Source organism: Ursus americanus, chromosome 35, assembly GCF_024610735.1.
Source record: "Ursus americanus isolate L20-20 chromosome 35, mUrsAme1.1.p, whole genome shotgun sequence".
Classification (NCBI taxonomy): Eukaryota; Metazoa; Chordata; class Mammalia; order Carnivora; family Ursidae; genus Ursus; species Ursus americanus.
Window position 1 is genome coordinate 12,785,022 of NC_142161.1, and position 19,636 is coordinate 12,804,657.

The following is a 19,636-nucleotide window of genomic DNA, read 5'->3' on the forward strand; positions in this document are numbered from 1 at the left end:
CCCACTACTTTTCCGTAGCCTCCCTGCCTCAGCAGCACGGCAGCCGCCGCCGCCGCCGCCGCAGCCACGGCCAGGGCCACGGCCGCCGCCCGCCGGGCCGCCGCTGAGCGCCGCGCACGCCCGCACTCACTCCCGCCACCCCACGCACACGCACACCCCCCGCCCTCCCCACGCCCCCCACCCCGGGAGGGGGGAGAGAGGCAAAAAGTAAGAGAGGAAAAAAAATAGCAGGAAGATGGCGCCCACCAAGCCCAGCTTTCAGCAGGATCCTTCCAGGCGAGAACGGTAACACTTTTCTGTTTATTGAACCTGCCGCCGGGGCGGCTGCTCCCACCGCCGCCGCCGCCGCCTCCGCCGCCGCCGCCGCCGAGGTGGCGGGGCCCGCTCCGCAGTCCTCCTCCTGGGCCGCGAGCCCACCGGGACCTCGTCTGCGGGCTTGCGGCTCAGCGCTCGCCCGCGGTCCCCGCGCGCATTGTCCGCCGGCGGCGGCTGCGGCAGCGAGCGGGCTCCGGCGGTGGTGGCGGCGGCGGCGGCGCCAGGCTCTCCGAGCAGTCGCACCTCCTCGGCTCGGCGAATGGAGTGACTCGCTGACAAAAAAAAAAAAAAAAAAAAAAAAAAGAAAGAAAGAAAGAAAAGAAAAAAGAAAAAAAAAAAAAGAAAAAAAAAAAGAAAAAAGAAAAAGAATGAAAAGAAAAAAAAGAAAAAGAGAGAAACAAACAAAAAAAGAGAAGGGGCTGCTGTGTGACGAGGAACAGCAGTGAGGGTGGGGGGCCGGGGGATCCCCGGGGCCGCCGCAGGTCCCTTGGCAGCTGCTCTCTAGGAAGGAATGAGGCTGGGGAGGGGGAGGGAAGGCAGGCGAGAAGGGGGAGGAGGAGAGGAGGAGGAGAGGAGGAGGAGGAGGAGGAGGAGGCCGGGGGCGGGGAGCGGAGCTCGCGCCAGGCCGGGAATGTGTCGCGGAGGGGTTGTCTCCGCGCGGAGCAGCTAGGCCGGGCCGGGAGGAGAGAGGCGCGCGGCCGCCGCCTCCCCGCCGCCCGGGCTGCGCCCTTAGCCTTGGCAACTTGTGGGTCTCCTGCTTTGCCCTGCTTTGCTCTCATCTTGCCCTCCTTTCCACTCCCCCGCTCCCCAAAGACAAAAAGAAAAGGGATGAAGAAAACCCTCAAATCCAAATTAGCGAGTAAACAGCGAGATTCAAAATGTGCCAACAGTTGGAACGTCTCTGCCCCGTTAGTTACTGTTTGGGGATCTGTGTTTTAAAAAGTTCCTGGTGAGAATTGCATATCCAGGCAAGGGGCTCAGCCGAGCATGTCTGTTTGAAGTTAGTTAAACTAAAGCCAAAGGGAAAGGGAGTTTGTATTCAAAATATCCTTAACCGTCCTACGTGAATGGCATTGTTAGATTGCATAGTAACTAAGCACCCACCCCCCGCCCCACGTGGTTTTCCCTTCTGCTGTCCACCCAGCCTACTTTGTTTGGAATCCTATTTGCTATTAATTGGCAGCGTTAATGACATTAATTGCATATAGCATATTGGTTTGTGCAAAGTATCTTTTTCTGTCTCCGAAGAGGAAATGCTCAGTAGGAAGTATGAAATGTTACCCATTGCTTCATGAGGAAAACAAATGCTGTTAGATATATGCCCCCCACCCCCAACTTTCCTCATAGGTGTAAGTGAACTTGAGAAAAAAGATGAGGGAAGTCCATAGTAGTTGCAAGATTTAATTATTATTACATGGGAGGTTTTATTTTTGATACAACATAGCATTTAAACTATAGCTTCCATCAAGAAGAGGGTAGAGAGATATTTAAACAAGCTATTCGTTAGAAAGCTTCAGTTGCACTATTGCTTGTTTCCTTCCTATAATAGGGACAGCAGAATAGTCAGGATTAAGGGAAGAATTTTGTTAGGTAGGTACATAATTGACTAATTCTAAACTCTAGATAATTTCTATATAAATCCTATACCTGAAAGTAAATCATGCATGATCCAGTTTTTAAAGATGTGAAATGTGTATAGCATTAACTGTCTGACAACTCATACAGCTAAAAGGAATATTCAGTGTTTCATGGAGAATTCACATAGTAAGTATTTTGCTCTTGTAGGTAAGAAGAAATTTTTTCAGAGCGTTGTGTGGGTCTTTTAATAGTTATTTTTCCTTTAACATGGTGATGAATACTTTTTCAGATCAGAAGTTTGTAATTGATTTCTTTCCTCCTCCACCGGTGCTCCTTCCCCAGTTCTGTTGGTAGTAAATGTATTTACTGGGATGGCCCTAGTAATCTCTCTAGCAGAGGCCTATTTGTGTGCCATTTTGGGAATTTTTCTGAGATAGGGATCTTGAAGATAGAATTAATTTCTAGAGGAAACTTCATAGCCCGTGCATGAGTGCGTTCTTTATCACCTGTCTCCATTTGGCATTCGAAGAAGGTAAATCAAAGTGCGTGGTTTGTTATTCTGCTCCACTTGAGAGCTGAACTAAATAACACTTGGTCTGAAATTCTGATTGAAGTTGTAGGAGGATATACTGTATTTAATTTAATGCCCTTTAATAGCATCTTCTTGTTCAGCTCGGATGCTGTCATTTTAAAGGTTGGATCTGAGAAGGTTTAACCTGTAGGGAGAGGGAGGAGGAATAACGAGGGAGGGGGCAGAAGGAGCGATAGAGAGGAAAGAAGGAGTTATAAACGAAATGTTTCAGACAGTAATAACCACAAACTTGGCCAGTTGTTTTATGCCCCGAGGGTTGACTTTGTTATTAGGGCTTTAAATGCTCTTAACACTTTAAGTGTAAACATTACACATGTTAGTTGATTTGGTTTTGTAATGAGAAATGGAAAGTCAGATGGTTTGTTCAGGAGGGGGTTGTTTTTCATAGTTACTTGCTTAAACTAAGTAGAGTCATTTCACCTTTATGTGCATTTTGTGCCTGGAACTTGTTGGTTAGTAGTAGTATTTCTCTGTAACAGTTGAACACAAATATGTTTATAAAAGGTGACTTTCTGTGGACATCCTTTAGGTGATATCCTCCCATTTATTTACAAAATGGTTTCCAAATCATTGATTTCATAAAGGCATTTATGGACGCTGCTCTTTACTGCTTTTCAAATATACCAGTAATCACAAACTTATATAGGAAAAAAGATATTTTTCCAATGGTCTTGTTGTTAATTTATAAAATATCTGACCTGAGTTTAGTAATACAGTGCAAAAGTCATTTTCTTCTAATAATATTTACAGGGTAAATTTTAGAAAAAGAAGCTTCTTCTTAATGATGTCTTTCGTTACTATTTAGTACTGCTTAAATTTCTCTTACTCTTACACACAGAAAGAGCCTGAGAGAACAAGTTGAAAACCTTGCGTATTTAAACTTGCTTGATTTTTCTTTAAACTCCAATAGGCTGCAAATTCTGTAGCACTACCACAGAGTTTTTCCACTATGTGGATGTATAACCAAGAAAATTAGACAGAAGTGTCAAGCATATGATGTGTCCATGCTGGTTTGCAAAGCATATTTAGTAGTACAGTGGGACAGGGATTTTGGTTTAAAGTGAAGTGGCGGTGGAGACTTTTTTTGGGAGGTGTTTCTTTTTACATTGTAAGCTTAAACACAGAGTGATAAATGATGACATGCGTGTCTAACACTTGCTTATATATAAATAGATCCACAAGATTGCTTAAATGATAATCGAAAATATGAAATAGGATGGCCTTCATATCACAAGGCCAGGGGTCTACAAATGGAAAAACTGAAATAATGAAATATTTCCAAGGCAACAGACTGTCAACAAGAACTGTAATGCATGGGCATATCATAGAACCACCAGAGAGGATATTAGACGGTATAGCTCTGGAGTCAGGAGTTATAATGACCTTTATTATGTAGGACCCTCCCACATTACACCATCTTTCTATATTCCCAATCTCTGGTTTATGAATTGAGAGACAAATAGCTACTCCAAATTTGTAATATGCCAGTTACTAGATTTGATTCATTACAAGGAGCAAACTTGACATCAGCATTACTTAATGCTTTTGGCTTAAAAAAAAAAAAAAGTTACATGAGGTATTTTCAGCACCTAGTGGTATTATGAGTAGTTTTGGTCCCTGTATCTTTGCATATTCTTAAAAATATGACTTTTCTTTGACTATAAGTGATGTGAAATTAGTATCTCAGCAATGAATTGGTAAGAATTGTATTGTGATTTAAATATAATCTACGCATTGGACCAGTTTGGTATTTTTAGTGATAGGAAGTTTGATTTTCCTCTGAAATTCTACACAGTGGTTGTCCCTACAGTAGAGCTATTTCATGGGAATGCCGGAGTTTCCATGAACCCCTCAATACTTTTACTGTGTCCCAGATCTTAGTCTGGGTGGAATCCAGTGGCCTGTTAAAATTGCATCTGTTTGAAATGGGCCCTGATGTCCAAGATCTCCTGCTCTGTGGTGAGGTTTTCTATGACAAGATGCATAGGTATGTGCTTATGTAAAGCACCACTTTTGGGGGAGGATATAGGCAGTGTAGCTTTCATTTAGCTATTTTTATTTTTTTAAAAAATATCTTATTTATTTATTTGACAGAGAGAGAGACAGCCAGCGAGAGGGGGAACACAAGCAGGGGGAGTGGGAGAGGAAGAAGCAGGCTCCCAGAGGAGGAGCCTGATGTGGGGCTCGATCCCAGGACTCTGTGATCACGCCCTGAGCTGAAGGCAGACGCTTAAGGACTGAGCCAACAGGCGCCCCTCATTTAGTTATTTTTAAAGCTGTAGAGCTTTATATTTTGTGAGATATTTGGATATGTCACAAATATTTCTAAATCTCTCCTAGTAATGTTTTTCCCTATGAACTTTCTTAAGTGCTTTACTATTAATAATGACCCCAGTGTAAACCTTAGATGCTCTACTTCTGTTTTCTTATTTTTCCTGCATTCCTGTAATCCTCTTTCCTCTGCAGAACGCTGTTCACAAAATTTAAAGAAAATTAAGCATGCATGAGAGGAGAACTGGCCCCTCCTATTATGTTTACGTGGCCACTTTTTCTTTTTCTTTTTTTTTTTTTTTAAAGATTTTATTTATTTATTTGACCGAGATAGAGGCAGCCAGCGAGAGAGAGGGAGCACAGCACGGGGAGTGGGAGAGGAAGAAGCAGGCTCATAGCAGAGGAGCCTGATGTGGGGCTCGATCCCAGAACGCCAGGATCACGCCCTGAGCCAAAGGCAGACACTTAACCGCTGTGCCACCCAGGCGCCCCAACATGGCCACTTTTTCTATAGTGTAACGTTTCATCATTTGAGTTAAATTTTTAATAATTTTGCATTGCATAGGCTGAGATTCTAACTTCAGGTGTTTTACAGACATTCCTTAATTGTTTACACTAGATAAGGCTGAAAGGTAGTGAAAGAGTTGGTATGTTGAAAATTTAGTTGATTAGTAGGTTAAATATTAATTTTAAAATTTAAATGCTACCAAAGTTGCATATAATGGAATATGTGAATTTAAATATTTAAATCTGTACGATGATCCGTACTAATATTTAAATCTGTACTTCTAGAATTTATGGAAAAATTCTGTTACATTGCTTTGCATTTAATGATGTTAGTATTTTCACAGTAAATGTTGCCCCCCCCTTTTTTTCCTCATTGGGCAGTGTAATAAACCAACTGTAACTGAATGGTATTTTTACTGCTCTGGGCCCCATTAGTGTGAATAGGATGTTTGCACTATTAAGTTTGATAGAACCTTACATAGTTAGAATAATTTGTAGTAATATTAGTAATACTACAGTGCATAAGCAGGACATAGCTTAGTAAGAGTAAAGTGATTACTACTATATCTGAAATGACTAGGGTCGTGACAAGATTAAACAGCACTTGAAGTTGTTGCCTGTATACATTTCTAGAGCACAATGTTTTGGTAAATTAATCGAAATATTTGTGGTCTTGTGTACAAAATCATGAGGCCCAAGATGAAAATCGCATATTACTATGGCCCGAAGTGCTCGTCCCTTTGAGTATAATTATCGATTGGTTTATTCACTCAGCCTTATTTATTGAACTTCTACTATGGACAATCCTGACTTGTGCCAGAGATGGTAGTTAATAATAGTCTGTGAGAGCACTTGCTCTGCTCATAGACTTGCCCTTATACTGGACATGCAGAATATTATAGAGAGCCAGAAAATGCCCTTTTCTGCAAGAAGAGGAAGTACAGAATCTATAGACATATAGATAAGGCTACCTCTTTGGACTTCCGTTAGTTTAGTGTTCTGGGTGGGGGAAGGGGCAAGGTAGGTATCCAGGTTGTAAAATATTGTAACTAATGACTGTAAAATGATTAGAGGTTCTTGGAGGAAGGAAGGAAAAGATGCCATATAAATGTAAGTGAAATTATAGAAGATTTTTAGAAACAAACTCTGGTGGGTTTAAAAAAAATAAAAATAGATCACACATGATAATTATCAACAGTTATTGGACACTGTCATGTTTGGGGCCCTATATTAAATACCTCACAGTAATTTTCTCAGTGGCTTCCCCCTGCCCTGTGAGGCAAATGTTGATATCCCCACTTTGAGTCAAGAAAACAGAAGCTAATCTTCCCAAGGAAGGTAGTAGGGTTAGGGATTGAATTTGGGTTTGTCTGTGTAGGAGTGTACCTTTAACAGTAGCGTGCAGGTGTTCCGTGTTTGGACTTTGCGGTGCCGGGGCTTTCTGTGCTGATGCCAGAGAGCCCGTGTGGCAGGAAGACCGCGTGCACTACGGATTAGTGACCTAGATCTCTGCTTATTGGTCATTTGTCGGATGTTTGGAGAACTTCAGAAATGCAATGTTTATAAAGTTAGAAGAATTCACGTTTAAATGATTTTCCCTCAACTCTTTCATGTTCCCGTAGTTTTGTGGGCAAACTCCAAAGCTATAGATACTTCGGGGAGGATTTGTTGCAGAATGGTTTTAGAAGCATCGGATTGCCCCATACACACAGCTCTTTGGTCGTAGACTGTGAAATACTTCAGGACCTCCTCCACTCCTGTTCTCTGTGCCTGGGACTGTGCCATAGTTTGTCTAAAGATTACAATTGAGACATTCTTGTTTTGTGATAGTTTTGCCACTGAATGGGTGGAAAGAGCCCCACAGACTTTCTGAATAACACACTTTAGTACTTCACTGTATTTCTGGATATTGTCTTTTGAAATATATAAGGACTCATTCAGGTTGGCCTCCTGCCAAATTGTCTGGCGTTATAATAATGACAGCAAGCATTTATATAGCACTATGTGCCAGGTACTAGTCTAAGGGCTTTACATATATTAATTAACTCATTTAATTAAAAACTTGTTAAAAATGGACCACAATAAATACATAAATGATAAGTTCTCATTACTTAGTCCCTCTTCCCCTCTGGGCACACACAGACACTTGTGGCATCTTCAAGATGGGAGAGTCGTTGGTAACATTTTAATTTCTCTGAGGCCAGGAATCACAGGGGTTGGTCTGACACGTAACACTTCTTTGACCAAAGCTACACTTTGGGAAACTTCGGAACATCTGACACCCTTACTGCTCACTGTAGAATGTCTGCTAGATTTGAGGCAGTAGACAAGCATGCCAAATTTATCTTTACGTTTTGGGATGTAATACTGTCAACCAAATAGCTTTAAAAAAAAAAAAAAGGTATATAGTAGGAATTCCAGACCTTGAAAGGAGTAGATAAGCAGTGCTTTAGTATTTCTGGTTGAAAGAGCTGGGTATTTTGTTGTGTATTTTAATAAAATATTCACTTCTACGTTCAGAAAATCTCTTGTTTACATAAAGAATAGGTTGCCTTATAAAATGTTGGAAAGGGCTCATTTAGAGAGATGTTTTGTTAAAATATTGAAGATAAAAAGCAGCAGTCAATAGGAAGTATAAGTGAAAAATAGGCTACAAAATTCAAAATAGCATTCAGATCATCTTAAAAGAAATGACTTCTGATTACAGTATTTTATTATCATCAGTATGCTAATGCATAATTAAAGGGCTCTGACTTGGGTACCTAGGTTATATATAACGTTAAAGCTTAAATCTTCATCACATATTTTTGAAAGTAGTGCCACATAGCATTTTAAGACCACTTTATGGAATCATAGGTCATTTCAGTTATATCCCATTACTTCTGATAGACGGGGGCTCTTTCATTTGTAAGATTTATAACAAGAATTTTATTATAAAGAAAAATAGTAATGTCGGATTAAGGGTCATCTTTATGTGAATATAGCTCAAATCGGCATCCTTTTACCCTCCAATCTACGAATTTTCCTTTCTGCCATGGCAACACTACAGAAAAGGATACTAGTTCTGAACTTCATCCAGGAGCACTTTGCTCAGAAAGAGTGCAGTATTTTGGTAGGGGCAGATGGACTGATTGACGCTGTTTGCAGAACCTCTCTGGTTCTAGAAAATGGAGACATCAAAGGATAAGGGTATTTTAGTAACTAATATGTACTGCACTGATTGAGGGAGTATTTTTCCTATACAAATAATTTATTCCTCCGAATCTGTATCTGAAAAACACATATATTCTATTCAATATGAATGGAATTTTTTTTTATTGCACAAGATTCTGTATACTCTGCATGATTTATATGTAAAGCCTACATGTATACTGTTTAAACATAACTTATATATAAAATATAAATCAGATCTACCATGTTTGTATTATATCTACCTAAAATGCAAAAATGTTACAAAGATATCTTGAACATATTATAAATGTCTTACTTTAGATCGAGTCACATTTACATATATGCAGTGAATTGGTGACTTTTTTTGTTTTCCTAATGCTGTAAGGAAAAGTAGGCTCATCATTTTTTTTTACACATTTTTATTGTTCTGTGTAAATGTAATTTGTTAATCCTGTGAAATTTGTCATAGATAAATTTGCTTGGATTATCTTGTCACCACCGTATCTGCATTCTTTTGTTCATTGCTTATTCATAATTTAACAGTCTGGCAGTGAGCCTTTTTGGGATGCTCACAAAAGATATATGACCTCTACCAGCTGCTACTATAACCTGCAGAATGCACAGCAAGACATTAGAAACGTGAGGATTCCTCTACTGATTAAAGTGCTCTTCATTTAAACAGTCTGTTCATAAGAATCTCAGGAATCTCTTCTACCCGCAGTTTTGATTTTTTTTTTCTTCCTAACAAAATTAGTTCTAACAATTGAATCTTCAATTGGTATGATTTTTTAGGTGATCCAAAGGAAATTAATTTCTTGAATGCTGTTGCTTCTCTTTAACCAAATACTCAACACTTTTACTTTTGGGCATATTAAAGTTATCCAGAAACAGTTTTACTGGCCAATGAAGAATAGAGAGTAGAGTGGCTATATCACATCCTAACCTTAGAAGAAATGGTGGGTTCAATCCCACTCGAATCTAAGCACTTTATAGTTTATATTTTAAACACCCTGTATTGTGTGGTATGTGGCAGACATTAAAAATAGAATGTTACTTGAAGTGTAACCACATCTTTAGGTTTTCATTATTCTGAGTTAGTTTAGCATATGAATTTATTCTCATCCCCCCCCCACAAGAAATCAGCAGATCAGTTTATGAGTAATGGCTAGTTTTTGCCTCTCTTCTGTGCAGGCATATGATTACGGTTCAAAATAATTCATTGCTAATCCATGCAGTATTGGTTCATCTCCATCACTCTGTTCTGTGATTAGAGCCTCAGGCCTGCTGCCTTGCTTTCCGCCCTGATTTTCTTTAACTGCAACCCTTGTTTTAATATAGTTCTGTAGTCACCACTGTCCTGCTAGCCCCTCTCCATCCCTCATATATATCGATTGCAGTAGATTAATATTTATTTGAAGCTATTTTTCAGACTTTGTGAAAAATGTATTCATTTCTTACTGTGAATCTTCATCTAAAGGGAGGGGGAGAGGGAAGATGTAGGACTCAGGTATGCAACTCTTCTTACAAAGTGAAGCTATTGCTTTTCCAACCTTCAGTCTTTGCTATAGTCACTGTTTGTTCTTTATACACAAATCAGGAGGTTTAATTTCCTTGAAAAAAATTTATATTAAGCTGGAATGTTAACAGTTTAACTCTTGTTTGTAACAGTTCTAAAATGGCTTTCTGCATTTTCTGAGTACATACTGTAGTCAGTGCAATCACCATAATATACATTGATCAGCTTGCATTGAATATTTCCAGACAGGGACACAAAGCTATCATTTTCCTTAACATCAAAATTTGCCAATTTCACCAGAAGGTCATCTCACAGATTTTTTAAAGACTTTGTTTCAGATCTCAGTAGTCCAGTGTTCCTTTTAATAATTACTTTCGTCTCATTGTAGCCGTGTGTTTGAAAGTGTAGGTCAATGAGGATGATTGCATTCAGAATTTCATGATCTGTGTAGTGGAACAAATTGAAAGCAAAGCCTGTATCAATCACTGTGAAGGGAGGGTTAATTGTTACCGCTTCTCAAGCCTCTGGACAGATAAACCAGTAATGAAATACTTATTGCTCTGATATGTGAATGCTGAAGGATGAAACAATGGAAACAGAAGCAGTCTTCAGAGATAACCAAAAAGGCAAAGAAAAAAAAATAATAAACCGGATGAAAGTATGGAACTATGTGCTGCATTAACTCTCTTAAAAGTAATATTGTTTTTAGCTTCCTACCCATCTTTTTCTGGCAGGCTCTCTTAAAAGTAATATTGTTTTTAGCTTCCTACCCATCTTTTTCTGGCAGGTTAGGGCAGTATCATATATCAGGTTGCTAAAGCCAAATAAGAATATAAATGGAAAACTCTCTTTCTGTAAAAAAAAAAGTGTAGTCCTAGGCTTTATATGAGCTCGGCATATTTTATAAAAATAATGTTTGAGTTACTATTTAAGGTTTTCTCTCAAAAAAACTAGTGATGCTGCATATGTTAAATATTATACATGCATAAATGGCTTAAATTCCAGAATGTTTTAAAGGATTGTTTTGTTATCTTTGAAGAGATTTTGGAATTATTGGCCCATTGTAGATCAAAGCATAGAGGAAATTGTGAAACACATAAAGAAATAGTCAAATAAGAATTAGTGTTGCAAAGAAATCATAAGATTAGAGTAAACACATTTAACCATTTCTTCCATATGAACTTAACATTTAAACATCTGTTAGTTACTTATATGTTGAAATATATGCAAAAATATTTAGCCAAATTGAAGTCTTAGGCCCATGACAATCATCTCAACACAGTGGGTAGTTCTGAAAATTAATGAGAATGATAATACTGTAAAGACTGTTCCAGAGTTTGCCCAAATTCATTATCTAAGACTCTTGTTAAGAACATCTCAAAGAATTTTAACCAGGAAAATATATTAATGGTTCAAAAGCATTTTCAAAACCCTGAATTATAAAAGTATAATGGAATTATATATGCGAGAGTTATAGTTAGCAGCACAGATAGCAGAAGACATTACGATGGCGTATTTTTCCACAACCTATTCTCCTTTTGTACACGGTTTCATACTTAGGGTTTAATCTCCTACGTTATTTTGTTGTTGTTGTTTTTAGGACAAGAAAATCAGAATCATTTAAAAAAATAAAATGGGTTCCTTCCCATTCATGTAGGGAAGCTGATAGCTGTAAAAAGTTAGATGTGTCTTTTGGCAGTCATTTCGGATTTGACACAAACAACCACTAACAAGCTAGAACATTTTTAGCAAAAAGAAAGAACTGTTGCACATCTTTTTATTTGTCTTCAGAAATTAAGAGTTTCCCAAGGCCTGTTTCTGCATAGTATTGGTGTAGCTGCATAGAAACTTAAAAACTGATTGGGGCATAACCTTTTCAATGACAGTAGCACCGTCCTCCAGCTAATGTGGTTTTGTATATTGTAAGAATTAACTGTAATATGACTACGGACTCTGGGAAACAAACTGAGGGCTTCGGGGGCGGGGAGGATTGGGATAGGCCGGTGATGGGTATTAAGGAGGGCACGCATTGCATGGAGCACTGGGTGTTATACGCAAACAATGAACCATGAAACACTACCTCAAAAACTAAGCATGAATAGTATGGTGACCAACATAATAAAAAAACAAAAAAAAATTAAAAAAATAAAATGAGTTTAAGATTAAAAAAAAAAAAAAGAATTAACCGTAATGGTAATCCTGCAACATCCCTGGATCAGGATATTTAAACTGCTACTAAAATACATTAGAGTGTAAGTCAGTAGAGAGGTCTAAAGTACAGCTGGACCAGAGGGTATGGACTTTGGTCTACAACAAATGGCAGGCAGAAAGCCAGGAGAATTTCTTCCCTTGGTAATAGGCGTATACTTAACACGAGGGCGTATGGATATCGAGATTGTCAGGGCAGTACAACGTGAAGTACCATTGGCCACTTGCTGATTTGTGCTAGTAGAACAGGAGGTAATGGCCTAAATCCTGGTCATTGGTTTTGGTCTTTCATTATCTTTATAGGAAGTTGTTCTCTACACAGGTCCTTTAACCATTTAGAACCTTAGTTTCTTCATTCGTATGTTTAATTGCTAACATTTCCTTCCAGCTACAAAAATCTGTGACTACATGATTTGAATAATTTGGGTATATGATACAAAATAATGAGTTGAGGTCTATGGTGGTTCTTTTTTTTTTTTCCCCTACTGGTATTAGTATTTACAAATACTCTTTATTTATAAAACTATTCAAGTTTTTAGATCAAATGCAAAGCTTGTCATGCAGGTTTCAATACAATATTGGAAATTTAAATATTTTTCTTCCACAAAAACATCTTTGAACGGAAACTTTTTATTGCAAGAATGTCCAGAGAGACATTGCAGTGGAAGCTATAGGCTATATTAAATTGTATCTTAAAGTGACATATTATGCGCAGGACTCAAGGTAGCACTAAAGAAAAACTCTACAAGTGTTTAGAGATAAATACATTTGTTGGTTAAATTTAATTGAGATGGTAGAACAACTCTGGAAATATTTGAAAACCAGATGATATACCACAAAGAAGGAAGTTAACAATGTAATGTTTGATGGACAGGTGAACAGTTAGGGGAGTAACTAATCTCTGAAAATTTTGTGTGTTCCTAAAACATTTATAAAGGAATAAATTTCTGTAGTGAGTTATTTGCCCAAATGACAACTATTATTTCTTTTTGTCTGACCTTGTTTTCTTTTTTTCAAAAACATTTTTAAAGATTTTATTTATTTATTTGAGAGAGAGAGAGAGAGAGTGTGTGAGCACGAGCAGGTGGAGGGGCGGAGGGAGAAGTGGACTCCGAGCTGAGCGGGGAGCCAGACCTGGGGCTTGATTCCAGGACCCTGGGACCATGACCTGAGCTGAAGGCAGACACTTAACTTAACCCAGGCGCCCCTCTAACCTTGTTTTTCAAAGGAGCTTTCTTCTAATTCTTCTTCCTTACTTATAAAGGTGAACTGATTTAGTGTTTGTAGTATAGACAGATTTAAATATTTATGATTGGATAAGATGTCTTCTAATGAATTAAAGACATTTTAAATACATGTATCATTTAGTCATTGTTTCCTTTGAAAGTTTCTAATTAATGACATTAATAGGTACTGCAAGTATATTCTTATGAGATAATTAACATTTTTGCCTAATTTCTCTCTCTATATATAATACCTATATTCTGTTACCTGTAGATTTAAGAGTATTTTATCCCCTAAACCTATTTTATACTTAATTATCAGTGATAACACCACTGATAAAAATATTTTTTCCTTAAAACACTGTGTTCCTCACAAGATAATTTTCCATTTTTCTCTTATGAAAACACCCAGGAAAATAAACAAAGCATAGCATAGTGCAGACTGGACTTTTGTAACTCCTGTCTTTCCCTCTTCTCGCATCAAGATTGTACTTTCTCAAAGCTGATGTTGGCTAAGTGTTAGGAGATAATCTGATTAGAACAATTTACATTAAGGAGTGGAGCTATTTTCATTTTTTTAAAGGGAGTCAATAAAACCAAAATTTTAATTTATTAGAACATGGAGAATCTTCAGCGTGCCCTTGCCTGTCCCTCTACATCACACATATATACCCTTTCCCAAGAGATACTTCAGTCAACATTTTGAAATTCCTCTTGAAAATTTTCTATCTCATAGTGACATTGTTTTAGAAATGATACATTAATTTTCTCACATGATTGAGTATAAAAATGGGCAGATATCATGAGCTGGGTTAAACACATGTGCTGTACATATTTTCATTGGTACCATTTTTTAAAAAAATCTAGTTAAAAGTCTCTCACTGTGGGACAGAGCTACCATCAAGGAAAGAAATTGAGAACTGGGTGGTATGTTGTGACTCTAAGGTTTGAAGCGTCTGCTCAGTGCTGAAGTAGAATTTAAGTGTGGGATTTATAGATGGCTGTAGAGGTTTTTGTAGAAAGGAATGCACATCAAGTCTTTAGAGTTGGGTTGAACCAAACAACGGACTTGACAAGATCCAGTCCCTGTCCCACTTCTTCTGTAGTCAGGCTCACTTACCAAGTCCTGTTCCAAGGGCAGACATTCCCAGCTAGCTGTATTTTGCTGTTATTCATTTGCCAGCAGCATCTGTCCCCTACATGGTCATGACGACTTTTGATAAGCTCTGACTGAGTGTAGCGTCTCCTGACTTACAGAGGGATTTTTAAACCCTTGGTCCATCAGTGTTATAGCAGTCAGTAAATGGGCTTCAGGGGATCCGAAGAGTCTCCTGAAATGGCATAGTCATACATTTTTATCAGTTACTTAAGGGGGTATGTTTTCCCTGAAACAATTGTGTCAAGAATCGTGAAGAGCCTGAGATTTTACCCTACTTGCAAACTAGTAAGTTAGCCCGCCACAATTTAACGGATATTGGTAGGAGATGCGTTATCCTTGGATTGGAGACAGCAAAGTTTATGACAGCTTTAGCAATACCAAGTGTACCAGAATTTGAGGCAATTCTCTGATCCTCAGTTCCTACAAAGAGGATACAGAATACCTGTACATGTATGTGGTAGGTTTGTTACAAGAGGAACTCTGAACTTAGGGAACCTGAATTTTTTAGAATGGACCATAAATATGTCTTCCCTTTGCTCTGGAGGGAGAAGCACCAGCTCTAAACTCCAAGGATGTCCTCTATACAAAGACACTTGAATAGATAGTCTGGTACAAAGGATGGTTAGTGCCTTGCCTGGAAGGTGTGCGGAAATGCAAGAGACTTGTCTCTCAGCCGTCTGCATCTTTGTTATAGTGATTATTTAGAAGGATGAGAGGATGTAGTGATGTAATTGTCCTGGAGTTTCAAGTTTCTTTGAGCTTAATGCAACACGAAGTCAACTATTTGAGAGAAGAGGACAAAGATTCCAAATATGTAAGCTTTCCAAAATTTCATATGATGTAGTGCATCAAGCTTATATAGGTTTAGCTGATTCAGTAGGGGGCAGGTCCTCACATTGTTAATATATTAATATTCTTGTGACTTATATTTTATCACGGTTGATTTTTGTCCTGTTTTGTAAGTACGCTCTCTTCCTGGTTTGTTCTATTTATCCATAAATTTTAACTTGTTGAGGGGTCATGTTGTGTCTTTGCATTATATCGTTTAAGTTTCTCCCTAGCTCAGTGAGATAGGTTCTGTCAATATCTCTACTGTATAGTTAAGGTCACAGTAAGGATTTGGAACTGGGTTCAAGCCTCAGTCTGTTGACTTACTACCTGATAGAGGTCACATTCTCTGACCTTTCTGGCTTCCTTCTGACTCTTGAAGAATTGTTTTCTATTTTTTCTTCTTTCTTCTGGGGCTTTTCCATTTTCCCACATCACCTTCCTGCCTCATAATGTTTGTCCCTTACCTGTACCCGAGTCCTTACCCCAAATGGTCCCAGCTGATGCTATAGGTCCCTTCTTACACATTGCCTTTTAATACCTGCCATGGACATGTAGGTATTGAATCTTTTTGCACCCCCACATTATACTAAATCATCACCTTATTTCTGATTTTGTAGTAACCATATCTGTAAAACTAATGATTACAATGACAACATAAACAAGTCAACCAAAGGTTTACAGGTCATACCTAGCTTTGTGGTAAGACAGTACATTAAAGATTGTTATAAGGAAATTATGATCTTGTTTAGCAAGTTATAATCTGCAGTTCTATTTCCTGCACAGTTTTTATAACATTCAGCTGTGAATAGATTTACATGTTGTGAGTTATGGTGGCATGGGTCATAATGTATCCCTATCTTATGCATAGCATTGCACTTTTGTATATACTGTAATTTGTTGATATAGCTCACTTTAGAGATTTGGTTAAAATGTCTGTGGCTTCTGGTCAATTCTTATGCATTATAAATTAGAAGGTCACCTCCAATCAATGCCCAGTGACTTGGCACTTTGCTTTCCCATTTTCCAGTCTTTCAGCCTCATTTTTATCCCATAGGATTTAACAGTACCATGATACTATAATTTAATAGTCAAAACATGATCTAATAGCTCACAAGACCACTTTGGCCCAAATATTCTCTATTGGATACATTCTATAATTGTTCTTTGCGATGGGGATATTTACATAAATGTCAGTAAAATATCTGGAGATCATGCTAAAATATCAAACTGGAAGATGCTCTTGAGGAAGTGACAATGGAATAGAGAAATTGTCCTTCTGTTGAGAGCAGATTCATCATCAGAATCTATTGTTAAAATTCTAAATATCCATAACCAGTATAAAGGACCATTAGCCAAAATGATGGATAATGAAGAAATAAATTATAGTTTCTTGTGTACTTGTCTTTCTACATAGATTGTGACTTCTTTGAAAGGGGAGAAATCATTGTCCCCCCTTGTGCATGCCAAGGGGTGAAACACATTCCTGAAACAGAGTTAATGAATGAAGGAATGAGTGCCAGTTCTAATTATGCCCACTTCATATTTGCATTTCATCCCAGGGAATCCCCAAATTTGTCAAAAACCTACAACTGTACTTGCATACCTCATGATCTCTGATCTAAAAAAAAAATTAATAGGGAAAATTAAGTATTTTACAATTATGAATATTTTGCCAATGCTTAGAAATTTCTATTGTATTCTAAAATTTCAAAGCTGAATTATTTACATTGTTTGGTCTGGATTCCCTGAAGATTACACTTCTATAACTCTACGGAGAATGATTTTAAGTTTAAGATGTGTCACAACTCTCCATTAACCGAGGAACCAAGAAAATTTTAATTAGAACCTAATATACCACTGATAGTTTCTTTATCTCCAAATGATACTACCAGATAAATGAATTCTGGAACAATGGAATATTTCCAATTAGAATGATATTAAACTCATTTTATTGTTATAATCTCATAAAATGTGAATTCCATTAATTCTATATTTCACAAAATTGTACCTATAATAATTTAAGTTAATTAGACCAAAATTTAAAAATTCAATCATGTAAAATAGAAGAGGTCACAAAAAGAATTGATATTTTTCTAGGGATCTCTCCTCTAATAGCCTGGTTCAGTCATCATGTGGCCTTGTGTACATAGTATCTATAACAAATATCTTTGCACAGAAAATCTCCTGTAAGGATACACTGAGTAACCATGATTAATTTAGCTCTTTACCATGATTGAATAATAGTAGTGAACACTGTTACTTTCATACAAACCAGTAGAGGGATAAAACTTGATAAACTTGCTTGAACTTAATATATATAAAGAAATGAAATAATTAATGACTCTAGGGAAAGAATGGATCAGTAGTTCAAATATACTTATTCCTTTCTCTCTTTACTCTGAACATTGCTCACTTTCTCCAACGTTTATTACCTGTAGTCACTAAATTTTGTCTGTAATGCATATGATCCATATTCAGATACACTGATATATGTCTTGAATAATTTTTGGAATGAGATTTAACTACAAATTTATTAATATACTGGTAAAGAAACACATCTAGTTCTCTGAAACCAAAATAACATCTGACATGTTGATGTATATACTTAAATATGTTCAAACACACACACACACACACACACACACACACACACACACACACATCTGATGCAAATAGAAACAGAGCCCTACCCTATAACACAGTTAGAGATTCTGTTCAGTGTTAATAATGAAAAGTCAGTGTAATGGGCAAAAACTTTCCTCTTTGCCCTAAGAGAGCACTGAGTTGCCCAAACACATATAACCACGCATAGACTATTTGGTGTGGTGTCCTGGCATGATGATGATTTATTTATTTTGTCCATATCCACTCTAGCTTCCCAGCTCTAAATGAAAGTGGCCTTCTGTATCCAATATCTATTAGGGAAGACTGATTTCTTCGGAAACAAACAGACAGGCAGACAGACAATCTCTGGATTGTGCTTTTCTACATGGAAAATCTGAGCAACTACACATATGCCTTACAGTTTTAATAGTAATATCTTAACAGTTATTGCTTATTGTATTATTATTTTGTGTCAGACACATACTAATAATAAGCTCTTTGCCATGTTATCTTAATTTTGTAAACGTTCGAATTTGTTAATTCGTTAATTTCATCTTTGTTATCTTTAAGTGTTGCCCATTATAAGCATTCATTTTCTATTCCAGGTATTTATATTGCATTTGCATCTTGTAGAAATTTTGAAAGCTGCAGAAATTTCAGTTTTGTTTCACCAAGTCACTCCCTCCTCCTTTGGACTGACTTCTGTCTGTCAGTTTGGGGAATGTGCACCTCTTAATGCCGGGTTTGGTGGTAATATCGCGATAAGCATTATAGGCTTAGGGAAGTTCTCATTTTCTCTGATTTTATAGAGAATGTGGTATGCCTAAATGTGGTACCTGTAGCTTTTGAATCACTGTGGTTACACTCCTGCTCCCCACTTCTAGCTCAGCACAGGGATGTTTGGCTTAGCTGCACATTCTGTCCTCACTTCTTGCTATACTCCTTTATCTCAGACTCACTCAGCATTTCCTTAAACATACTGCAGTTCCCTTAAAGTTGAGCAGAGCCTTTCCATTTTCCAATTTGTTTTCATTTTCAGAGGTTTATATTCTCTACTTTGATTTTTATTTCTTGTTATCTTATAAATTCTTTAAAATGACAGTTCTCCTCCCCCCAAATAACTGAATGCTTCCAGAAATGTTAATACGTTCTTCCTCACCCCCACGAACCTGCCATTACCTTCAGTTTTTCTTGGCCCACTGTATTTTGCTTTCTTGTATACCTCCAAACCTGAGGTGAGCTTCTACCAATGGACACTTCTAGTCTTTGCCTCCATAATTCTCGACAGCATTTGACACTACTGGTCACCCCTAACTTTTGGAGACACTCTGTTCCCTTGAAGTCTGTGATGCTGTGCCTTTCTGATACTCTTCCCAGCTTTCTGTTTGTTGTTCAGAGTTCTAGCCTCATTGTCTACTCATCTCGTTCTGTACTCCCTATAGGAATCTGCCATACGTGCCCATGGCTTCATAAAAGGAAACAGAGATGCTGACAACACAGCAGTTATTCATGTTCAACCAGGATCTCTCCTGATCTCTAAACCCATATACACAGCTGTGTATTGGGCATAGCCATTCAGTTGTGTGGGCACCTCAAGCTCAAAGGGACCTGAAATTTAACTGTACAGTGCTTAGCACATAGTATGTGTCCAGTATATATTA

General features: G+C 37.8%; 1 protein-coding gene across 2 annotated transcripts in view; it reads left to right on the forward strand.

Moving 5' to 3' along the window:
* The first annotated feature begins 223 nt into the window (after positions 1-223).
* Positions 224-19,636, forward strand: part of NPAS3 (neuronal PAS domain protein 3) — an 817,945-nt gene continuing 798,532 nt past the window's right edge. Inside the window, exon 1 of one of the 2 annotated variants that reach the window (XM_087859047.1) lies at positions 224-285. In XM_087859047.1, the coding sequence (XP_087715173.1) occupies positions 236-285 (50 nt within the window). In that variant the 5' untranslated portion in view covers positions 224-235. The remainder of the gene's footprint in view (positions 286-19,636) is intronic. The other variant, XM_087859046.1, reaches the window with a different exon arrangement.